At 39.5% G+C, this 25,602-nt stretch overlaps 1 protein-coding gene across 5 annotated transcripts in view; it reads left to right on the forward strand.

Annotated features, from left to right (window-relative positions):
- The window catches only part of dapk1 (death-associated protein kinase 1), a 258,303-nt gene that overhangs the window by 117,810 nt on the left and 114,891 nt on the right, over window positions 1-25,602 (forward strand). For 4 of the 5 annotated variants that reach the window (XM_072585888.1, XM_072585882.1, XM_072585887.1 and 1 more), the window contains exons 4-8: window positions 5,859-5,997; window positions 16,278-16,407; window positions 19,151-19,199; window positions 19,297-19,323; window positions 24,258-24,410. In XM_072585888.1, the coding sequence (XP_072441989.1) occupies window positions 5,859-5,997; window positions 16,278-16,407; window positions 19,151-19,199; window positions 19,297-19,323; window positions 24,258-24,410 (498 nt within the window). The remainder of the gene's footprint in view (window positions 1-5,858; window positions 5,998-16,277; window positions 16,408-19,150; window positions 19,200-19,296; window positions 19,324-24,257; window positions 24,411-25,602) is intronic. The other variant, XM_072585897.1, reaches the window with a different exon arrangement.

Genomic DNA, 25,602 nt, shown 5'->3' on the forward strand with positions numbered 1-25,602 from the left:
TGTCCTTTATGTCTGAAATTTCCTGGCACACTACCTGGAGCTACCATCTTGTACTTATGTACGGAATTGTACTTTGTAAGTACAGCTATATAGGGCAGCTATCCCCTTTTAAAAAAAACTTGCTATCAAAACAGCGCTTCTGTGAAACTGCATGAGTGAATGCCCAAGAACTGTCAAAACCTGCAATAGTCAATAAAACCTCACAACCCAGCTGCAGGAGTTCACTTTAGTATCCTGTATACTTCTATTTAGTACATGTATAATTTATCACTTATTTAGATCATATAAGTCTAGTATTTTTTTTTAACTAACTTTAAAAACAAACCTCTCTTAATTGTACAAGCTCAGACTAGACAGACATTCTAATCCCATCAGGAGTAACAGCCAGCATTTAGCAAGTGCTTGAACTATCTCCTGCTTCCTCAGGACAGATGTTTAGATACAACAATAGATACAACAATGTGACACCATAATGCTAAAATTTTAATGGATGTAAAAACTGTCCTAAGAGAGGCTACTGGCAAGCTGTACTTTGGAATCCTTCGCCACCTCAAACTGTGCTATTGTGGATGCTCAGTCAAGAGGCTATTTTAGCCACTGACCAATCTCTGTTGTTATTGAACACGATCCCACAGAGTGCTGTGTTAATTCCCAACACGAATAAGTAAACTGAAATTTATGCAACCAGACTACTCATGTCTTGATCTTCCCTTAGAAATTAAGCTGTTGAAAAAATTTAAAGGTAAATTTACAAGAAAATTGCGAGGGTAAAATCAACATGTAATCAATCAAGCTAATTAAATCCAGAGACCATTTTTGATTTATTCTATTAGACTTTATTCAACACTGCATTTTTCCTTATTTTAAAAAATGCTTAGTTCTTTTAGCGTGGCCCACAAAATACCAAAGATTACGGTTAATATGTCTATGACCTTCAATTTCACATTAACAGGGACCAATCCTGCTTCTTTAGTGTGTCGATTGTTACTAAATCATCTTTGCATCAGATTGCACCATTTCTTTCCTCAGTCCTTCGACGTGAAAGTACTTGGGATCTTCCTTTTACATTTAGGCTCCTTAACGTAGAACTTCCCTTCGGTAAATATTTCTTTTTTCAATTCATTCTAATTATTTATAATGTTACTGGTATTCTTTGTCAAAGTAATGCATTGTGTGTGTGTGTGTGAACAATCTCCTGTAATTGGACTGAAATGAAAAAAGATGTAAAAATCTTTTTAGTTCATGGTTTGAAAAAAGGAAGTTGATGTTCATGGACTGAAAAAGGAATAATTGGACATTTACTGTGGTTGTTGGACAACCAAATATTTAGATATTTCCTGAGAATTTAAATTCAGAGTTTTTTTTCAAATCTGTGTGGCAAAGATTTTGAACAATAATCAATCATCACATGAAACTGCTGTAAAGGCTCAGTAGGTCTGGCAGTATCTTTGGTGAGAAAGCAAAGGTCACTGGTACTAGGGTCAATGGTGTCTCTAAGTATGTTCAAGACATACCAAGGGGAAGGGTGAACAGCCAGAGGCCCTAGTACACATTGGTACCAATGATATAGGCAGGAAGCGTGACAAGGTTCTGCAAGGAGAGTTCAGGGAGCTGGCCCTGAGTTGAAGATCAGGGTCTTCATGGGTGTAATCCCTGGATTAGACCCCATGCCACGTGGAAGCGAGGCAGGAATAGGAAAATAGTATCGCTTAAAATATGGCTAAAGAGCTAGTCCATGGGGTTGGGTTTCATATTTAGGGATCATTGGGATCTCTTCCAGGGCAGGAGGGATCTTTACTAAAATGACCAGTTGTATCTTAACTGGAGGGGCACTAACATTCTGATGGAGAGGTTTAATAGTGGTACTCGGGTGGATTTAAACTAATATGCAGGAGGCTGGGAACCAAAGCAACAGGTGAGAAAGTGAGCAGGTAGTAGAGGTTAAGAGGATAAACAGGCAGGGCCAGTCTAATGACCAGGGTGAGGGAAGAAATCATAAAAGTTCAAAATGTAACTTGTAATTTGGAGTAAATGATAGAGATGAGGCTCAGTATTATCAGGGATTAATAAATAAAATGGAGTGTGTGGAAAGCGTAATGCACAAGAAAATATTAAAAGAGAGAAAAACAAATCAGTGGAACTTATTTAAAAGCTAAATGTACACAGTGTTTGGAATACATTGATGAGCTGACAGTACAGAGACAAATAGGTATGACCTGATGGGGATTACTGGAAGATCAGGACTGGGGAGTTAAATATCTAAAGGTGCTCAGTATTCTGAAAGGATTGACAAGAAGGAGCAGGAGGTGCAGCTGCTCTACTGGTTAAGAATGACATCAAGGCTGTATTAAGAAATGATATGACACACGGGCCAACATGATGAATGAGTCTGGATAGAAATGGAAAAGCAAGAGAAGAAACCCCTTGGTAGCAGTAATTTCCACCACCCCCTACAAAGTAGTATGCAGTATAAACCAGGAAATAAGAGGGTTTGAGAGAGGCAGAAGAGTGATTATGGGTGGTTTGAAGATGCATATTGATTGGATGAACACTTGGCAAGATTAACCTTGAAGAACAATTCAATCAGTGTACAACAGATTGTTGCTCTAAGAAACATTGTCATGGAGCAACCAGAGAACTGAGTGCTTTAGATTTGGTATTATATAATGAGGCAGGGCTGATAAATGGACTTGTAGTTAATGATTCTCTTGGAAGGAATGACTACAACGTGCTAGAGTTTCAAATTCAGATTGAAAGAGTGAAGACAGTCACTTAGGAGAATTTTACTGTTGGACAAAGATTATTATAGCAGCCTGAGGAAGGAGTTGGCCCTGGAATGAACTGGGCAAATTAACTTAAAGGGCAGGACAGTTGAGTACAGTGGCGATGCTAACTATCTCTCAAACAAAGTACACTCCTTAGAGGGAGATGAATTGTAAAAAGGTGAAAAGTCATCCATGTTTTAACAAGAAGATCATTGATAACATGAAGGCAAAACCTGAGATGTGTCATCCTGCACAAGTTAGTCACATTGTGCAGAAGTCTGGGAGGTGCTGGCCTCATGATAATACCATTCAATTGTTAATCGAGAGACCAGATATTGTTCTGAGGACTTTGTTTGAATCCTGCCACAGCAGATGGTGGAGTTTGAATTCACATCTGGAATTAAGAGACTGATGGCGGCCATGAATTGATTGGTGTTCCACGGGGATCGGTTCTGGGACCTCTGCCCTTTGTAATTTTTACAAATGATTTGGATGAGGAAGTGAAATGGTGGGTTAGTAAGTTTTTCCAATGGCACGAAGCTTGGGGGAGTGATGGATAGTGTGGAGGGCTGTTCTAGGTTGCAGTGGGACATTGATAGGATGCAGAACTGGGCTGAAAAGTGGCAGATGGAGTTCAATCTGGAAAATGTGAAGTAATTCACTTTGGAAGGATGAATTTAAGTGCAGAATATAGAATTAAAGGCATGATTCATGGCCCATGACCATAGATTCCTCAAAGTTGCCACCCAGGTTGATGGAGTTGTGAAGAAGGTGTATGGTGTTGTTGGCTTTCATTAGCAGGGAGATTGAGTTTCAAAGCCGTGAGGTTGTGCTGCGGCTCTGTAGAGTCCTGGTTAGACCACACTTGGAATACAGGGAAACCTTGATTATCCAAATGAGATGGGCGGGCACTATTTCATTTGGATAATCGATTATTCGATTAATCGATTAAATGCCATTCCTCTGGGGCTCGGAGTTTTTAAAGTCTGCTCCCTGTTCAGAAGACAGTACACGAGCCGCTGCCCCCTGCCCCCAACCCCGTCCCCAATACCTCTCCCTCCCCCCCCCCCACCCCATCCCACACCACACTCTCTGCCCCAACCCCATCCCAATACCTCCCCGCCCCCCAACCCCGTCAACATCTCCCCCCTGCCCCCAACCCCCTCCAACACCTCCCCCCGCACCCAACCCCATCCCCAATACCTAACCCCGTCCAACAGCTCCCCCCTACCCCACAACCCCGTCCAACATCTACCGCCCTCCCCCTCCGTCCACCCCCACCCCCTCTCTGGGGCAGCCGGACTGGAGACCAGCAACAAGATTGCTGCTGCTGCCTTGGTGGGGTAAGTCTCCAAATAGCGCACAGACACAGAGCCACACCCCCACACACACCTTTTTACTGTAATTTTTTGACTGGTTCCATATTTGCCCTGTTCAGGACAATGTTGGTCAGATTATATGGGGAAGGGGGGTGTGGTGGGTTTAGGGTACACCCCTCTGTAGAACTCCAGGGAAAGTGTGGAGAGAGAGAGGGGTGGTGGGAGGTCAGTCATTTGGAGACGGTGTCTGTTTAATCCCTGTAAACAAAACACGCAATCATTGTTGGAAACATGTCTTTGATGTAATGTTTCTATCGAGACCCGATATTCAGATTATCGAGGTTCCTCTGTATTGTGTTCAGTTCTGGTTGCCACATTATAGGAAGGATGTGGAAGCTTTGGAGAGGGTGCAAAGGAGTATTACCAGAATCCTGCCTGGACTGGAGGGCATGTCTTATGAAGAAAGCTTGAGGGAGCTGGGGCTTTTCTCATTGGACCGAAGAAGGATGAGAGGTGTCTTGCCAGGGTATTGAGAGGCATAGATAGTGGATTATCAAAGAGTTTTTCCTGTGGCTAAAATGGCTGTCATAAGGGGGCATAATTTTAAGGTGTTTGGAGGAAGGTTTAGTGGAGATGTCAGAGGAAGATTCTTTACATAGAGAATGGTGGGTGCATGGAATGCACTGCCAGCAGTGGTCATCGAGTCAGATACACGAAGGACGTTTAAGTGAGTCTTGGATAGGCACATGGAAGATAGTACAATGAAGGGTATGTAGGTTAGTCTGATCTTAGAGTAGGATTAAAGGTTGGCACAACATCGAGGGTTGAAGGGCCTACACTGTGCTATACAGTTCTATGTTCTATCTGTTGTTTTGAGAAAGCATCACAAAGTTGCATGTCATACTCCTCATATCTTTATAACTTATTCTAACATGATAAATGGAGTCCAGTTACACTTCAGTACATGACCAAACAAATATCATGACCAAATGCTCTTTGTGCAATCAGTGATTTATTTCTAAAACACTTTCATTTTAACCTGTTGTTGCTGTAATCTGTTGCCCACAGTTAATAGGTGGGGTTTTACCTTTCATTCATATTAAAATGCATATGTAAAACTTGTATAGAAATAACTAGTCTAAATCTGTCTGTGAAGATAATTGTTATTATTTGGACTCCCTATTTACCAATTAAACACTGCATTATCAATTTAATATTAACCTATGACAAATATATTATTCTAAATAATTCAGTTTGTGTTCGGGAGTGCCAGGATAAAATCCTAGGGAATTCCACTGCATTTTTTTTCCCCTGGACAGAGCATTTTCTATTTGGCACAACCTGAAAGGAATTTCATTTTTTCTTGGACCCCTTTCCCAGTTGCGTTTTGCTTCTGAGCAATGTCATAGATAAATGAAACAAGTATGTTGTGCACTGCAAATAAAACTAGTTGCCAGAAGGTAACTGCGGGCTGTTCAGAGCTTTTCTCAATTAAGATTTTTAAAATTAATTTATGCAATTTCAATATTTTAGTAGAAAGTGAAAAGCCAAATGTTGAAAGGTCAAATGATATGATGTAAATCTACTATATTTGCTGTTAGTCTGTGTTATCAAATATTCCAGCGTCACACACGGTAAATGGCAATTCATGTTATTGCATGGTTTAGATCAGGCGTTTGATGTATTTTACGTTGAAATTGATACACATTGGAGCAATTTGTTTGATATGTTTTAAACTATCCTACCAAAGTTATTTATCTTCTATACACTGTAGTGTGTCTGGAGGAGAATTGTTTGATTTTCTGGCTGAGAAAGAGTCCTTGACAGAAGAGGAGGCCACTGAATTTCTCAAACAGATTCTCAATGGCGTTTACTATCTACATTCCAAGTGCATTGCCCATTTTGACCTCAAGGTAAAATTTACATCTGAAGTTGATGAACTTTTGATATAGCTTTTTAATATGGAACAAGTGAATAGTATTAATTTTACGCAATTTTTATGACTAACTGTGTGGTCAGGCTGGAATTGCAAAGAGTCATTTGCATTCTCTTATTGAGATACAATATGTTAGATAAGTAAGGTATTTATTTTAGATTCTCAATTGATTAAATGTTGGCAGAAAAATCAACAAATTGTAAAATTGTAAATATTTTGTGAAGTCTAATTTTCTGTACTTTATATTTCAAAACATTATAGAAATATGGGTCAAGTGCTGGCAAATGGTACGCGATCAAGTTAGGATATCTGGTCAGCATAGAGTGATAGAGATGTACAGCATGGAAACAGACCCTTCGGTCCAACTTGTCCATGCTGACCAGATATCCCAAACCAATCTAGTCCCACCTGCCAGCACCCAGCCCATTTCCCTCCAAACCCTTCCTATTCATATATCCATCCAGATGCCTTTGAAATGTTGGAACTGTACTTGCCTCCACCCACTTCCTCTGGCAGCTCATTCCATACACGTACCACCCTCTGAGTGAAAATGTTGCCCCTTCGGTCTCTCTTATCTTTCCTCTCCCACTCTAAACCTAAGTCCTCTAGCTCTGGACTCCCGGACCCCAGAGAAAAGACTTTGTCTATTTATCCTATCCATATCCCTTGTGATTTTCTTAACTTCTATAAAGTCACCCCTCAGCCTCCAACACTCCAGGGAAAACAGTCCCAGCCTATTCATCCTCTCCCAATAGCTCGAATCCTCCAACCCTGGCAACATCCTTGTAAATCTTTTCTGAACCCTTTCAAGTTTCACAACACCTTTCCGATAGGAAGGAGATCAGAATTGTACGCAGTATTCGAGAAGTGGCCTAACCAATGTCCTGTACAGCCGCAACATGGCCTCCCAACTCCTGTACTCAATATTCTGACCAATAAAGGAAATCATACCAAACGCTGCCTTCACTATCCTATCTACCTGCAACTCTCCTTTCAAGGGGCTATGAACCTGCATTCCAAAGTCTCTGTTCAAAAACGCTCCCCAGGACCTTACCATTAAGTGTGAATGTCCTGCTAAGATTTGCTTTCCCAAAATGCAGCATTTCGCATTTATCCAAATTAAACTCCGTCTGCCACTTGTCAGCCCATTAGCCTATCTGATCTAGATCCTGTTGTAATCTGAGGTAACCTTCTTCGCTGTCCACTACACCTCCAATTTTGGTCTCGTCTGCAAACTTACTAACTGTACCTCCTATGCTCACATCCAAATTGTTTATATAAATGACAAAAAGTAGTGGACCCAGCACCAATCCTTGTGGCACTCCACTGGTCACAGGCCTCCAGTCTGAAAAACAACCCTCCACCACAACACTCTGTCTTTTACCTTTGAGCCAGTTCTGTATCCACACGGCTACCTCTCCTTGTATTCCATGAAATCTAACCTTGCTAACTAGTCTCCCATGGGGAACCTTGTCGAATGCCTTACTGAAGTCCATATAGATTACATCTATGACTCTGCCCTCATCAGTCCTCTTTGTTACTTTTTCAAAAAAAAACTCAAGTTTGTGAGACATGATTTCCCACACACAAAGCCATGTTGACTATCCCTAATCAGTCCTTGCCTGTCCAAATGGATGAGTTGGATCGAAGGGTCTGTTTCTGTGTTGTACATCTCTATGACTATGATTCTATAAGTAAATGGTTCATGGTTTTGTTAAAGTTGGTCTTTTGATTTACACCTCTCAGTGTAGGGCACAGCAGTTTCATGTCATCTATCTAGGTTGATAGTTTCACACCAGCAAATGATATGCAGGGAACCAGGGTGTACCTGAAAAATCTCATTTTGTAATTTCCCAATTAATCCCTACTTTACTTATTTACAATAAGAAGGCAGATTTGTCATCAATTCCAATCTTTGGTTTTAAAGTTTATTGTTTAGGGATGCGCTCAGTTACATTGTAGGAATGCATTAAAGTTGCATTTAAAGACCTCAAAGAAGCAAAGCTCGTGAATTCCAAATAAAACAGAAAATATCTTTGAATATCAAAATCTTTTACTTTAACATTTTTCGCTATAGTCTTCAGAAAATACTTTCCACACATGAGGGAGAAGCTCCACAGAATAAATGTTTAATTTGCTGTATTAAGTGGATGAATATCAGCAGAACCTTTTTTACTATGGATAATTTTCTCCAGTCTGTCACAAGTATCAGAAACAGTTGAATTTTAATCTAGCCACCTACCCATTAGCCCCATGTTCCAGGCTCTGTCTATTAATAATGTACTTTAACATGAAGGAATATAGTGCTTGAAATAATTCTTAGACAACTATGGTAAGATTTCTACATACTCACCTCAGATCTGGGTTTCAATCCAGCTCAGACTAATGGGATGGACGTCACGTCATTTCATTAATGTAATCAAAGTAGAATAAGTTTGTGACAGTCTTAACATATTTTTTACTAGCTTAACTTGCAGGATAAATCTGCTCGTTATTTAGAATTCAGTCTTTTGAAGACGAGCCTTTAACATAGGAATTCTTTTTTTTTTAAAGAGTAAAGGTCCACTGGTGTAACAATGCATTCTGTTCAATATGTTTGATTGAGGGAGTATAGCGCAAGTTTTCCTCTGCATCTGTCAGTGGCCAAGGAGTGCCAGTTTAATAATGCATATTTCAAAACAGAAAAAGGAGAATCAATATTTGTTTTCTAGAGAAGTGATATACTTAGTCGTTTGTTCACCGTAATAATCTGTGTCTGTGTTTACTACTTATAAGGAATGAGTATTAAACATATTTGACTGCTCAGTTCCCATATTCCTTTACTGCATCCATCTATCCTGTCTAATCTAGACATTGGCATTATTTCTGCCTTGGACGCAATTTTGAAAGTGAATTCTACAAACTGACCATTTACATTGTAAAAGATATTCTCCTGCTCTTTACTTTAAATCACTCGGCCATAATCTTGTATTTATAACCCTTAGTTCTCAATCCCTATAATAATTATATCTGTCTGCTTTATGTGTGGGGGAAATAATACATTTCCTCAAAGCTGTGGCAGCAAGAAGATAAACTGAAACTCCTCCTCTGGTGAAAGAATTGAGAACAAAGAAGGAAATCAGGAAGCACTTCTTCCACAAAGTACAGTGAAAATCTGGAACAGTATTCTGAAAGGTCATGACTGCTAAGTCAAATTAAATGTTCAAGACTGTAATTGATAGTTTTAGCAGGCAGGGATATCCAGGAATACTAAACAAAGATCAATAAACATAGTTGTTACATTTAACATCCATTGGATATCAGAACAAATAGGCCTTTCTGCCCTTTGAACATATTCCCATTCTTAAGTTCATATAATCGCTGGTGCAGGAGGAGAACAAAGATACTTAATTACAGGAGTTTCGAACTTAAACATTTGTGAAGTGGTCGAGTACTATGTGATGAGATATTTCATGACTAAATATTCAGAAATATGCTAACTAGGATTGCCATCCCTGTATTATATTAGTTAGTGCATCTGGAATTGTCAGATTAATGTTTCTGTTCAAAATGATTCCATTTTACATTTTACAGTCAAACATATCATAGTTGGTCGTGGTAACTGATCATTCAGTGTTGTTTCCATTGGATGGTTTTAATTGAGACAGAGAGAAAAGAGTTTTGTTTGTTTTTATTGGATCTTTGCAACAATATTTAATTCTAATGTGTTTTATATTCTTTTTAAATCCCATGTAAGGTCAATGCATTTTTTTACATTAATTATTCCATCCTCCTATTTCATCATTTTGTAGAATTAAATTGGTTTATTGCATTAACCGATGAGAACGTGAAATGATTAGCTGCTCACATTTGATAATAGTAACCTGTTCAAGCCTCTTGCCAGTTTTGTTCATGGACTGTTTTGCTCTGTAACTACCTTCATTATTCACCATGCAACTAACATAAAACATTTCCACGTTGCAAAACCCAAAAACAAATCTGACTTGAACATGTTATGGCAAAATGAAATTCAGCTGCCGTTTGCCATCCCACAAGAACTTCAGACTACATAAAACTGTGGTGCTATAAATGGTTCAAATTCGGGGTTGGATGGATGTACTGTTTGAAGAAAGACCAACCAATGCAGGAGGAGAAGTAGATTATTCAGCCTATCAAGTCTGTACTATCATTCAATGAGATCAAGGCTGATCAGTGATCCTCACTTCCACTTTCCTGCCTTTTCATCTTGACCCTTGATTCCTTTGCTAATTAAAAATGTGTTGGATCTTAGCCTTGGATATGTATAATAACACAGCCTTGACAACCTTCTGTAGTAAAGAATTCCACAGATTGATTACTCTCTGAGAGAAGAACTTGTTCCTTATCTCAGCTCTCACTGGGTGTCCCCTTTCTCTGAGATAATGTCCTGAGGTCCTAGACTCTCTGACTAGGAATTGCAACCTTTCCTCATCTACCTTGTCAAGCTCCATAAGAATCTTGTATGTTTTAATTAGGTCATTTCTCATTCTTCTAATTGCCCAATGTGTTAAAGCCCTACCTACAATAACTTTAGAAACTGAATACCACCTTCAATGTCCTTTATTCACCCCATACTCCAGGCCCTGTCATGACATGAGCTGCTTTTGGCACAATCAACCCATTTTCACTTATTTATGGTCACCATTATCAGCTTTTCTTTCTTCATGGTATATTATCACCATCCTTCTGTTTGTCTTATTGCCATTGTCTTTTCCTGGGCACCATTTCCATCTGTCTGCTCACTCCTCATGCTCTCTCACATGCTCGCTCGCTCTCTCTCTCTCTCTCTCTCTCTCTCTCTCTCTCTCTCTCTCTCTCTCTCTCTCTCTCTCTCTCTCTCTCTCTCTCTATCCTCACAGCCACCCAAACACCACCACATCGGTCTGGAGACATTAACTTTGCTTTCTCTCCACAGATACTGCCATATCTGCTGAGTTTTTCCAGCAATTTCTGTTCTTGTTCCGACCTACTCAACCTCTCCTCATAAGAAAATCCCTCCATACCAAGGAGCAATGGAACGATCTTTCTCTGGATTCTTTCTAGTGCCAGTGCACCTTTCTTTTGATAAGAAGGCCAAAACTGTTCACAGTATTCCAGGTCTGGTCAAATTAGTGCTTTGAGAAAGTGAGGACTACAGATGTTGGAGATCAGAGCTGAAAAATGTGTTGCTGGAAAAGCGCAGCAGGTCAGGCAGCATCCAAGGAGCAGGAGAATCGACGTTCTCCAGCCCTTCTTCAGGGCTTATGCCCAAAACATCGATTCTCCTGCTCCTTGGATGCTGCCTGACCTGCTGCACTTTTCCAGCAACACATTTTTCAATTTAGTGCTTTGTATAGTTTTTAACAAGACTTCCTCATTTTTTTGTACTCCATTCCCTTTGAAATAAGGGCAGACATTCTACTTACCTTCCATACTACCTGCTGAACTTTATGCTAGCTTTTTGTGATTTATTATGAGGACTTCCAAATCACTCTGCTGCAGCTTTTACAGTCTTTTCCACTTAAATAATATTCAGCTCCTAAATTCTTCCTGCTAAAGTGCATAAACTTGCATTCTTCACATTATGCTTGTCAAGTGTTTGCCTAGTTGCTTAACCATTCCTGAAGAAGGGCTTATGCCCGAAACGTCGATTCTCTTGTTCCTTTGATGCTGCCTGACCTGCTGCGTTTTTCCAGCAACACATTTTTAAGCTCTGATCTCCAGCATCTGCAGTCCTCACTTTCTCCTAGTTGCTTAAGCTGTCTGTTTCCCTCTGCAGGCTCTTTTATATCATCCTCACCACTTGCCTTCCCAATTATCCTTGTGTCTTCTGCAAACTTGGCTATACTACATACACTTTTAGCATCCAAGTCATTAATATACATTGTAAATAACTGTGACTCCAATATTAATCCCAGTGGCATGAAACTGCCAACATGGCAGAGATGTAAAGACTGCCTGGTATTCCTAACCCTAAATCCTCACACCTGCTTTCTGTGCAAGCAAAACGTTTTATTAAACTTTCCTTATCTAAAAGAACCCATTCCATTACCCCAACACCTACCTTCACCTTTAAGATTTGACACTTGTTTCCACTTTAACCTGCAACTCAAAACCTGGTCCTTTTTATATTAAAATAAGTAAATATAAAGTTTACTTAAAATAACTAAAATGTCAAAGAAATACAACTTGGCTTTGTTATATTTACTCATTTTATATGTGAGCCAATCAGAACTTGGCTGTATTTTGGGCAGTTTTGTAAAACTTTAACTCCATTTGTCTGATGTTTTTCTAAGTTGTACTTTGTAGATTGTTCAGTTTCACGAAGTTTATTTCATGTATCAATCAATTTGTGATATTTTAGCTGATAACATCAGAAAACTGAGCCCAATGTAGAAAAGTGCAGATGCAAGATTGGCAGGTGATTGAGGTCACTGTTCTGTGTGTTTTTAGGTTATGTTGCTGGAGAATTGAACTTGTGCATTATTAGACTGATGTGTGTTTAAAAGGATATTGTGCAGATTTGTTTGAGTGTATTTTGAACTGCAGCCAAATCAACTAAATCAATAAGGAACAGTGGCTCTGGAAATGTTTGTTTTTCCATTAGTCACATGATACATTGTCATCAAACATCAAGGAAGTATCAATGAGTGTTTCACCACTTCTGTTTTGGACTCTACAAATTGCTGAGGGAAGAACGAAGTGGTTAGTTTAACCATTCAAGAATTAAATTTATTTGGCTCTCTTAACTGTCTTTAATCTGCATGATATCTTTCATGGTATCATTGCTGCATAGTAAATCATTTCAGGAAAGAATAGTTCAGGTTTTTTTTAGAAGTATGCTGTTATTGATTTTGAATTGACCAAAATCTTGGCAAAAATACATCCTTATTGCAACAGTAATGAATTTGTACCATCCAGGAAATGTGCAGTAATAATCTAAAGGACTAAAGTGTGGCGGTCAAAACTGCATGCAATATCTCAAATGCAGCCGAGCTAAAGTTCTGTATAGCTGCAGCATGATTTGCCAATTTTTATACTCTGTACCCTGACCAATGATCAGTTTATCCACTTATGTTGCCACTTTTAGGGAACTATGAACCTGTATGCCTTGATTTATCTGTATGCTTCTAAGGGTACTGGTGTTTCCTACATACTTTCCAAAATGCGTCACCTCGCATTTGTTCGGATTAAACTCCATCAGATATTTCTCTGCCCAAGTCTCCAGCCTGTCCATATACGGATTGTATCCTCTGACAATCCTCCACAATATCCCACAGCTCCCCAAATTTTTGTTGTCTAAAAAGTTGCTAATCAGACCAGTTGCATTCTCCTTGAAATCCTATATATATGCATTACAAACAACGGGGATTCCAGCAATGATCCCTGCAGAACATCACAGGCCACAGATCTCCAGTCAGAAAACACCCATCCACGGCTACTCTCTGTCTTCTATGTCAGTGATCAGACAACAAGAAAACTAACTCCCCCTAGGGGAGGACTGCCAAGCCAAAACTGTGCTTCCACCTGCAATTGACTGAAACACTTAACTAAACATGGGATAAATTTGGACCTCCAAAATATTGATTGGATCAGTATAATCTGTAACAATGCATCATTTGGTAAAATATAGTACAGGAACAAATAACTTAATGAAGAGTGATAATCGGACAAAAATCAATCTTTTTCTTTCAAATCTTTGTTAACCAAATAGTAACGCAGTTACTCGTGTGGCTATTCAGCCATTTAAATCTGTTCTGCCATTTAATCATGGTTAATGTATTTGATCTATACCATGTGCATTTACATGTTTTTTTTAAGCATTTTGTGTGTTTTCTCCTTTAAATCTTTTTGATAGAGCTTTGGGGTCTTCCATGGAATACATGAAAATTGGCAAATTAAACCGTAAAATGCTTTACTTGCATATAAATCTTTGACAAAGAATATTTCACAACTGCAGGAGAAATGCTCACTTTAATCCTTTAGATTATTATTGCACATTTCTTGAGAGGTATTAATTCATAACTGCTGCAATAAGGATATATTTTCTCCCATGATACAAGCTCTGTAACAATTCAAAACCTATAACAGCTTCCTTTTCTTTTGCTTTTACTACACAGCGATCATGTCATGAAATTTTCAATAGAGCAGATTAAAGATGGTTAAGACAGCCACAGAAGGATGTAGAGGCTCTGGAAAGGGTAGAGAACATGTTTACCAGGATATTGCCTGGTTTGGAGGGTATTAGCTATGAGGAGAAATTGGACAAACTTGGTTTGTTTTCACTTGAATGTTGGAAGCTGGGTTGGGGGTGACCGGTTTGAGACACATTGATAGTTGGAGTATTTTTCCCAGGGTAGAAATATCAGTTACTAGGGAACATAGGTTTGAGATAAAAAGAAAATTTAAAAGAGGTATGAGGCAATTTCTCTTTACATGGAGGGTGATAAGTGCCTGGAATACACTGACAGAGGAGTGGTAGAACGAGATACAATTGCAACATTTAAAATACATCTTGTCAGATACATGAATAGGGAGGTACTGATCATATAGAGGCAAAAGGTTTTTAAGTTTAGAAAGGCATCATGAATCATAGTCATAGAGTCATAGAGATATACAGCACGGAAACAGACCCCTCGGTCCAACTCGTCAATGCCATCCAGATATCCTAACCCAATCTAGTCCATCCTACCAGCACCCGGCTTGTATCCCTCCAAACCCTTCCTATTCTTATACCCATCCAGATGCCTTTTAAATGTTGGAATTGTACTAGCCTCCACCACTTCCTCTGGCAGCTCATTCCATACACGCACCACCCTTTGCGTGAAAAAGTTGCCCCTTAGGTCTCTTTTATATCTTTCCCCTCTCATCCTAAACCTATGCCCTCTAGTTCTGGACACCCCCACACCGGGGAAGGGACTTTGTCTATTTATCCTATTCATGTCTCTCATGATTTTACAAAACTCTATATGGTCACCCCTCAGCCTCTGACGCTCCAGGGGAAAACAGCCCTAGCCTATTCAACCTCCCCCTGTTGCTCAAATATTCCAACCCTGGCAACATCCTTGTAAATCTTTTCTGAACCCTTTCAAGTTTCACAACATCCTTCCAATAGGAAGGAGACCAGAATTGCACACAACATTCCAAAAGTGGCCTAATCAATGTTCTGTACAGCCGCAACATAACCTCCCAACTCCTGTACTCAATATTCTGACCAAGAAAGGAAAGCATACCAAATGCCGCCTTCACTATCCTATTTCCCTGTGATTCCATTTTCAAGGCACTATGACCCTGTATTCTAAGGTCTCTTTGTTCAGCAACACTCACCAGGGCCTTACCATTAAGTGTATAAGTCCTGCTAAGATTTGCTTTCCCAAAATGCAGCACCTCACATTTATCTGAATTAAACTCCATCTGCCACTTCTCAGCCCATTGGCCCATCTGGTCAAGGTCCTGTTGTAATCTGAAGTAACCTTCGCTGTCCACTGCGCCTCTAATTTTGGTGTCATCTGCAAACTTACTAACTGTACCTCTTATGCTCACATCCAAATCATTTATATAAATGACCAGCACTGATCCTTGTGGCACTCCACTGGTCACAGGCCTTTACCGTAGGCTTTGTGAGCTGAAGGGCCTATTCCTGTGTGTACTGTTATTTTTTGTTTTCTTGTTGTTCTTTGAGGTGCTTTCTGTGGATGCTGGATGAGAATTGAATTTGTTAGTGCACTTATATCACCCTCCCTATGTATCCCAATGCTTGTGATAATATTTAAATAGTCTGTTTTTTTGAGAGAGGATAGTGGATTGAGTGACACAGTAGAAAGCTACTACTGCCATTGCTTGAAGCATTCAAAGGAGCATTTAGCATGTACAGTGCGAGAAATAAAAGGAGTGGAGACATCTGTAAGAAATAACTCAGTGCAGCCTTTACATCCATCTATCAACCAGATCAATGTGATAACCAAATAAAGGTAGCAATTGCATTACTTTTGAGACTTGTAAAAAAAAAAAATTGGGTCTTGCACTTGAAAGCAAACTATTTTAGAAAGCAGTATTAGTCAGTTGATAATTGTGATGAACAATCTACTCAATTTTTCTGTTCATATTTGAATAAACTGTTCGGCTTGGAATATGTTAATTTTATATATTTTTAATTGTCTTTTTTTATTATGCTTGTATTTTGCTTCATAAATGAAAATGAGTTAATGTTTGAATTCCTTTCATAACACACTCTCTCTCTCTCTCTCTCTCTCTCTGCAGCCTGAAAATATAATGCTGCTAGACAAAAAGTCACCGAAACCTCGGATTAAACTTATTGACTTTGGTTTGGCTCATGAAATAGATTTTGGAAATGAATTTAAAAACATCTTTGGAACTCCAGAGTTTGTTGGTAGGTATCTTTTAAGACGTGTCTGAAATCAGCTTGATTATTTGCAGTGTTGGATTTTTCACTTGTTGTAAAGTGATTTTCTATTACCTTTTGTGGAGATAAATGTACATTTATTCTGTGAAAATATTCTATAGTTTTACCATGCATATTCGCAGGAAGAATATATGTCATCATTATGCATGAACTGAGAAGAAACTGCTGATAAGAGATCAAAATAATTTCACCTAAAATTACAACCTGAAGTTTAACTGAATTGGTTTAGTAACAATGCCTATATTTCTTCTTTGCAGATCTAGGTAGGTTGCACTTGGATTTTATGTCGGAAGGGCTGGGTTCTGTCTTCCCTGATTGCTGTCTAGGATACAGAGATATGAGCAAAGCCTTACCAATATCAATCATTAAGTCTTAGATGGAATTTTTTAAACATTTGTGAGATAAAGTGTGCTCATTTTATTATTCCAACTTGCTGTTATACATCCTGTATTTGTCAGGCTGAATCTGCCTGTTTTTGTACCTTTTGCCTGTCATGTGGTGACTTCATCAAATTTGTTGAATTATACTTTCATTTGGAGGTAGATATAAGCATAAACACTTATCCACATTGTTTGCTAAAATCCCAATAAGAAATAGAGGTTACTTAATACTCTTATACATTTGCTGAAAACCATCTCTTCACATAAAGTTGGGAAAGAAGAAAATCTTTTAGTAAATTGATCAAAATGACAGTCAGAGAAGCCTGCAAGCAGTTTGCCATTGCACAGATGTGCTTCTGGGAAGGTGAGATAGCTGGAGAGTAAAGGAGCAGCATATACAATTTGTTTATAGTCTGCATTTAATGAATTATAATGACTTAAAGTTCTTCCTTGGTTGGAGCCATCTAATGAGGGTGTACAGCGCATACCCTCATTTTTAGTTCTTTAATTCCAATCAGTAGTTAGGTTTGACTGGGATCAAAGTTTACTTCTATTAAAGATTGAGAGCACTGTGGAACATCTAACAAAAATTTAAAAAGAAACATGACATAAGCACTTTTTTTCAAAAAGACTTCATACTTTCAAGCATCAGTGTTTTTTATATTGTCAAGGGTGTTAATTGTATGTTATTTGAATCGAAGTGTATGCTGGTGTCAAGTGTTAAGTGGTGATTCACTTGACTCCTGATTAAATGAACAAACTGAATCTGTGGGTTTTGGTTGAGGAGATATTTATCTACTGTGTAACTCAATCTGGAAGTGCGGAAAGGTTGACTCCAGTTCTACCTTTCACCAGATGCTTTCTGGAATATACCAAAGTTGGTGTAAATTTTCTTTTCTTCTGTTAACGCTTCTGTGTTTCTAAAGTTGGTATATATAGTTCAAATAAATTATGTAAATTCCTCCCTTCATAGCTTCGTTGGTATGTGGGCTAGCCAATATAGAAGTGATCTAGGAAAGTTCCAGGTTTAACCTGTCATGTTGGCAGATTTTATTTGCATAGGTGAGGGAGGATTGTACATGGCTTTCGTGCCTTCAAGTTTGGGAGGAAAGAAAAGACAGTGTATGAGGATAGAAGGTTTCTGTGGTTGACTGGCTTATTGTAACCCCTGCTTAGACTTCCCATGGACAATAGCCAGTAGACGAGATACCTGGAGTGTCGGAGGCTGAGGGGGTGACCTTATAGAGGTTTACAAAATTATGAGGGGCATGGATATGATAAATAGACAAAGTCTTTTCACTGGGTTGGGGAGTCCAGAACTAGAGGGCATAGGTTTAGGGTGAGAGGGGAAAGACCTAAAAGGGACCTAAAGGAGCAATTTTTTCATGCAGAGGGTGGTACGTGTATAGAATGAGCTACCAGAGAAAGTGGTGGAGGCTGGTTCAATTGCAACATTTAAAAGGCATTTGGATGGGTATATGAAAAGGAAGAAGGAAGGGTTTGGAGTGATATGGGTCAGGTGCTGGTAGGTGGGACTAGATTGGGTTGGGATAACTGGTCGGCATGGACGAGTTGGACCGAAGGATCTGTTTCCATGCTGTACATCTCTATGACTCTAATTGTGAGATGTTATATTTTGATAGGAATCAAAGAGGCCGCGTACACCGTTTTTAAAAAAAAACTTCTGAATAAAGTAAGGAAGCAGAAGGATATGGAGATAGATACTCACTTCACTAAAACAAGTGACACAGATTAATAAGGCGTTTTTATTTTTAAAAGAAAACTAAACACTTGATTTAATTTATGGAGGGATAAAATTCAAATGCATAGCAGAAATGATAAACTTAATTGGAGCCTTTGGTAAACCACATTTGGAGTAAAGTGAACAGCATGGTCATCTTTTAGGGGAAAAAGGTACAAAGACTGTGCTTGAAAAAGTGGAAGGGAAAGCTTGCTAAAAGAACTAAACTGTTATAGCTATCAGGAACAATTAAGTGTTCTTGGAATTTCATTCTTCAATAACAAAAAAAAGCATGAATTAAGAAAGAATGGTGACAACAGCCACTGCAATTTTTCAATAAAAGACCTGACTTTAAACACTTGAAAGGACAGTTGTATCAAAAGGAAAAGCTAGGGTGGCAGGAAAGAATGAGACATGCAGAATACATGGTATTGATTGATTGATGTAGGATGGTTGGATCCTGCCAGCTGAATTAGGAAATGGAAAATAACAACAATGGGAGTCCATGTAAAATTTAAAATGGAAAATAAATCCTTTTGACTATAGCACATAATATTTTGGATCTTCTGAATTTTGTTTTATTTTGAAGCTCCAGAAATCGTCAACTACGAACCCCTTGGTCTAGAGGCTGATATGTGGTGAGTGAAGACAAACTGTATGATAAGATAAACTTTTGGATGTGGTTTTTAAACTAATTGCAGAAACATATAAGCACTGTTCTTCCATGTGTTTCAGGAGTATTGGTGTCATAACCTACATTCTGTAAGTATTACATTTTTAAATAGATGTTCTTTTTCCCACTATAACAATGCACTTTTAACACTGACAAAAAAATATTCCATTGCCAGCACAAGTAACACAATTGACAACGCTATAGTGTTAGCGCCTTGCATGCTTGAAATAACATTCATTATTTTTCAATAAATAGTTTTATGAACTGTGTGGATCATTGAAATTCTCAAAAGCTGCACCCAAACTTGTGATTAAATAATGAAGACTTTTTTCTTTTTATGTAATTATTTAAGAACTCTATCCGCAGAGATGCTGTAGTATAATTAAATTTTTAGGCAACTATAGTTCCTTAAACTGAGATGAGCACTGGAGACCTTGAGTAGCAGAGCAAAGTAGTGATCTAGCATTACTTTCAGTTAAGATATAGGTTAAGAATCCATTTACAATTGACTTTTTTTTTCCCTTGAAGCATTTTTACTGTGCTCTTTGAGGGAGGGAAGATTTGGAAAAAAGAAAGGACACTGTAGAAAGGCCATTTGGTCTCTGTACCTGAAGTATGGAAATCTATACAAGTTACATTATTGGAAGCCTCTTTGTGCTAACAACAGAAAGCAATACACTATATTACTGAAATATGTTGGAATATTTATAATTGGATGTCTGATTAGAATCTGCATTACATAGCAATATTTATTTGTATTGCACTTTGCAATATAGAAGGTATGGAGGAGTGAGGATAGAATTGAGCCTCTCTGCAGGAATCGAGATTATGGTAAGGGGATGTGTAATCAAAAGTTCAACCAGAAACAAATGGTGAAGGTGAGGTGACAGTCCATGGAGCAAAGTTACAGCCGATGAAGGTGAAGACACTGGAGATGTGGGAGAAGAGAGAGAGACACTAGCCCAAGATCTCTGAAAAGTGGACTACCTGAACAGAATACTTGTAGAACCAGAATGGAGCTGGATTTAGAGAGAGGCATAAGGAATTTGAAAGCCATGTGTTGGTGGATGTTAGGCCAATTAAAGTTTTCACAACTCAAACATTATTCCAATGTGTCTAAAAAAACTTTAGAAGTACCTTAAAAATAAACTGGCTCGAAGATAGAAGTCAGAGGATTGTAGTGGAAAATTGCTTTTCAGACTGGAAGCTTGTACTAGTGTTGTGTCACAAGGCTTGATGCTGGATCCACAGCTTTTCATTATTTATATAAATGATTTGGGTGCGAACACTGGAGGTATAGTTAGTAAGTTTGCAGATGAAACCAAAATTGGAGATGTATGAACGACGAAGGAGGTTAACTCCGAGTACAATGGGATCTTGATCAGATGAGCTAATGGGTCGAGGAGTGGCAGATGGAGTTTAATTTAGATAAATGTGAGGTGCTGCATTTTGGAAAGGCAATCAGGGCAGGACTTATACACTTAATGGTAAGTTGCTGGGCAGTGTTGAACAAAGAGACCATAAATTGCAGATTCATAGTTCCTTGAAAATGGAGTCACAGGTAGATAGGATAGTGAAGAAGGTGTTTGGTGTGCTTGCCTTTATTGGTTAGAGCATTAAGAACAGGAGTTAGGAGGTCATGTTGTGGCTTTACAGGACATTGGTTAGCCACTTATGGACCATTGTGTACACTTCTGATCTCCCTGCAGGAGGAAGGATGTTATGAAACTTGAAAGGGTTCAGAAAAGATATACAAGGATGTTGGATTAGTGGTGCTGGAAGAGCACAGCAGTTCAGGCAGCATCCAACGAGCAGCGAAATCGACGTTTTGGGCAAAAGCCCTTCATCAGGAATAAAGGCAGTGAGCCTGAAGTGTGGAGAGATAAGCTAGAGGAGGGTGGGGGTGGGGAGAAAGTAGCATAGAGTACAATGGGTGAGTGGGGGAGGGGATGAAGGTGATAGGTCAAGGAGGAGAGGGTGGAGTGGATAGGTGGAAAAGAAGATAGGCAGGTTGGACAAGTCAAGGAGACAGTAACTGAGCTGGAAGCTTGAAACTAGGATGAGGTGGGGGAAGGGGAAATGAGGAAGCTGTTGAAGTCCACATTGATGCCCTGGGGTTGAAGTGTTCCGAGGCGGAAGATGAGGCGTTCTTCCTCCAGGCGTCTGGTGGTGAGGGAGCAGCGGTGAAGGAGGCCCAGGACCTCCATGTCCTCGGCAGAGTGGGAGGGGGAGTTGAAATGTTGGACCACGGGGCGGTTTGGTTGATTGGTGCGGGTGTCTCGGAGATGTTCCCTAAAGCGCTCTGCTAGGAGGCGCCCAGTCTCCCCAATGTAGAGGAGACCATATCGGGAGCAACGGATACAATAAATGATATTGGTGGATGTGCAGGTGAAACTTTGATGGATGTGGAAGGCTCCTTTAGGGCCTTGGATAGAGGTGAGGGAGGAGGTGTGGGCACAGGTTTTACAGTTCCTGCGGTGGCAGGGGAAAGTGCCAGAATGGGAGGGTGGGTCGTAGGGGGGTGTGGACCTGACCAGGTAGTCACGGAGGGAACGGTCTTTGCGGAAGGCAGAAAGGGGTGGGGAGGGAAATATATCCCTGGTGGTGGGGTCATTTTGGAGGTGGCGGAAATGTCGGTGGATGATTTGGTTGATGCGAAGGTTTGTAGGGTGGAAGGTGAGCACCAGGGGCGTTCTGTCCTTGTTACGGTTGGCGGGGTGGGGTCTGAGGGCGGAGGTGCGGGATGTGGACGAGATGCGTTGGACGGCATCTTTAACCACGTGGGAAGGGAAATTGCGGTCTCTAAAGAAGGAGGCCATCTGGTGTGTCCTATGGTGGAACTGGTCCTCCTGGGAGCAGATACGGCGGAGGCGGAGAAATTGGGAATACGGGATGGCATTTTTGCAAGAGATAGGGTGGGAAGAGGTGTAATCCAGGTAGCTATGGGAGTCAGTGGGTTTGTAAAAAATGTCAGTGTCAAGTCGGTCGTCACTAATGGAGATGGAGAGGTCCAGGAAAGGGAGCGAGGTGTCAGAGATAGTCCAGGTAAATTTAAGGTCAGGGTGGAATGTGTTGGTGAAGTTACAAGGATGTTGTCAGGTATGGAGGGTTTAAGCTATAGGAAGAGGCTAAATAGGTTGGGGCTGTTTTCCCTGAAACATCAGAGACTGAGGGGTGACCTTATGGAAGTTCATAAAATCATGAGGGGCATGGATAGTTTAAATAGACAAGGTCTTTTTCCTGGTGTGGGGAGTCCAGAACTAGAGGGTATAGGTTTAGGGTAAGAGCGGAAAGATTTAAAAGAGACCAAAGGGGCAACTTTTTCACGCAGAGGGTGGTACGTGTATGGAATGAGCTGCTAGAAGAAATGGTGGCGTCTGGTACAATTACCACTTTTAAAACTCATCTGAATGAGTGTATGGATAGGAAGGATTTAGAAGGATAGGGGCCAAGTGCTGGCAAATGAGACTATAGATTAATTGAGGATATTGGTTGGCATGGATGCGTTAGACTGAAGGGTCTGTTTCTGTGCTGTACAACTCTATGACTCTAAATATTGCATGTAAAAACACTTCATATTATGCAGAAGATTAGTATGACTTTATATGACAAATATACAAACAATAAAATATATTGTGATGTACATCTTTTTTTGAATGCTGAGCTGATTAGAGAACTGAGTGGCTGACGTGAGCAAAGTCATTGCAGGTCTGTTTCCTGGGTTTGTGTTGATCATGACGAATGAGTGGGAGTATTGGAACATTACTATTGGCTTAAGTGCCTTGAATTTTTGAACTTGTCACTGGCTGTCACTGCTGATTATTTGTTCTGTAGTTATTGCTGGACTTTGCAACAGTAGTAGACCTGTTGACATTTAGGGCATTTAAATTGGACATACATATGAATGGAATGGAACAATGGAATGGTGTAGGTTAGATGGGCATCAGATTCATTGCACAGGTTGGCGCAACATTGAGGACCAAAGGGCATGTACTGCGCTGTGATGTTCTATGTTTGCCCAAGAGTGACCATCTGGTGCTTCCCACGATTGGGCATTTTTCCAACACTTGCTGTCTAGACTAAGACATATGAAGAATTGTTTCTTGGGCAAGATACCAAAATGCCTCCTAATTGTGAACTCTATATTCCTCTAAAGAATGAGAAATAAATGCCTTCTCGAAAGTGATCATCCACAAGAGATAAAAAGGCAAACAAATGTCCTAGTCTTTACATTGTTCTGAGAATTTTTTCTGTACTGTTGGAGTGTTTATATAACTTAAAAGAAATGACTGATAACTGCATAGTTATCTAATTTTGGCTTATTCAAATGAACTTAGAAATCTGGCATTTTGATTTGAAGCATAATGTAACGAGAACAGTATTGATATGGAGCAAAATGTAAAACAGTTGCAGTGTTTTTGAATGACTAAGCAAGATGTGGGAGTACAAGAATCAGACCAGATTGAATTACTCGTATAAAAGCTAATAGTTGGTTTCGTAATTAAGGAGAGCACAGTTAATTTCTTCAGATAGTATTAAAAATATTTAGGCTATGTCCGCTCAGTTGGCTGGATGGCTGATTTGCAATGCAGAGCAATGCCAACAGTGTGGGTTCAATTCTTGCACCGACTGAGGTTACCATGTAGGATTTTCCTCCTCAATCTCTCCTCTTGCCTGAAATGTGGTGACCCACAGGTTAAACCACCATCAATCATCTCTGTTGAATTAGACAGCAGCACTATGGTCTGGTAAGACTATGACAACTTTACCTTTTTTTAAAAATGCCCATTGTTTGTTATTGTGTAATAATTTGGATTTTTGTGGGGGACACAGAGTTAAAATGTTAACATCAGAATCGGAACCTTTACACAGTAATGCAGATCATTTCTCATTTGAAGCCTTGTGTAGTTGGATTCAATACTTTGTGGTAGCCATTATATGACAAGGATATGCAATTTATTTTTAGTGGTGTGTTCTTTTTATGTACAATGTTCTGAAATGTTCATGATTATCTTTTAATTAGCTTGAGTGGTGCATCACCTTTCTTGGGTGACACTAAACAAGAAACATTGGCCAATGTTTCAGCTGTGAATTATGAATTCGATGAAGAGTTTTTCAAGAACACCAGTGGCTTGGCAAAAGATTTTATCCGAAAGCTCCTTGTGAAAGATCCTAAGTATGCCTTTAATACACTTTAAATAAAACAGTTACTTTATTGTACTTTATTAGTTGAGAGTGTATCCACAATTTAAACACTATGGGTATTAAAGATGCTAATTGTTAAGTTGTATGATGGTCCTGTGGTTAAGTTAATTATACAGTGTACAATACTGGTGGAACGTAGTTGGGTTCTAAGATACCTGATGTCAGTTGGGCAAAGGTCCATGCTACATTTGGCATCAACATCTCTTGGCTTCAGAGGGAATATTAGTTGAGGTTTCTGCTTCTGATTTCAGTTTCAGAATCTAAGTGTGGGTTGCATGATAAGATCAGTTGTCATGCTTCTATGATTAAATTCTGTTGGTTCAGTCTGGATATAGGCTTCCTCACTGAGCTGGAAGGTTCGTTTTCAGATGTTTTGTCACCATACTAGGTAACGTCTTTAGTGAGCCTCCGAATGAAGCACTGGTGGTACAGCCCTCCTTCTATTTATGTGTTTGGATTTCCTTGGGTTGGTGATGCCATTTCCTGAGGTGACCTCATTTTGCATGGTGATGTCATTTCCTATTCTTTTTCTCACGGGGTGGTAAATGGATTTGGAGTCAATGTGCTCATTGATAGAGTTCCGGTTGGAATGCCATGTTTCTAGGAATTCTATTTTGTGTCTCTGTTTGGCTTGTCCGAGGATGGATGTGTTGTCCAGTCGAAGTCGTGTCCTTCCTCATCCGTATGTAAAGATAAGAGTGAGAGTCGGTCATGTGTAACCCCCAAGCAGGCTATACCACCAGTGCTTCAGTCAGAGGCTCACTGATGATGTTGCCTAGTATGGTCTGAAACGAACCTTCCAGCTCAGTGAGCAAGCCTACACCCAGAACATCAACCTGAGATACAAATCTTCTCAAAACTTGCTATTGTCTAGTCTATAATTCTAATATGTTTCTAATATAATTCTAACATAATACAATTTACCTAAATCATGAATACCTGCCAACTTTGGGAGAAGAGGAAAAATAACTCTGGATTGGTGACTTTTTTTAACGAATCGAAATATTATAATAATCTCATTTATGTCACAAATGCAATGATTTGAAACAAGACTGATAAATTTTGCTTAGAAAGTTTTTTGTTATTAAGTTACCTTTCAAACTTAAATGTGGTAAATTGATAATATTAATGCAGTTTTTTGGGGGAACTTGTCATTTTATCAA

Source organism: Chiloscyllium punctatum, chromosome 2 (assembly GCF_047496795.1).
Source record: "Chiloscyllium punctatum isolate Juve2018m chromosome 2, sChiPun1.3, whole genome shotgun sequence".
Lineage (NCBI taxonomy): Eukaryota > Metazoa > Chordata > Chondrichthyes > Orectolobiformes > Hemiscylliidae > Chiloscyllium > Chiloscyllium punctatum.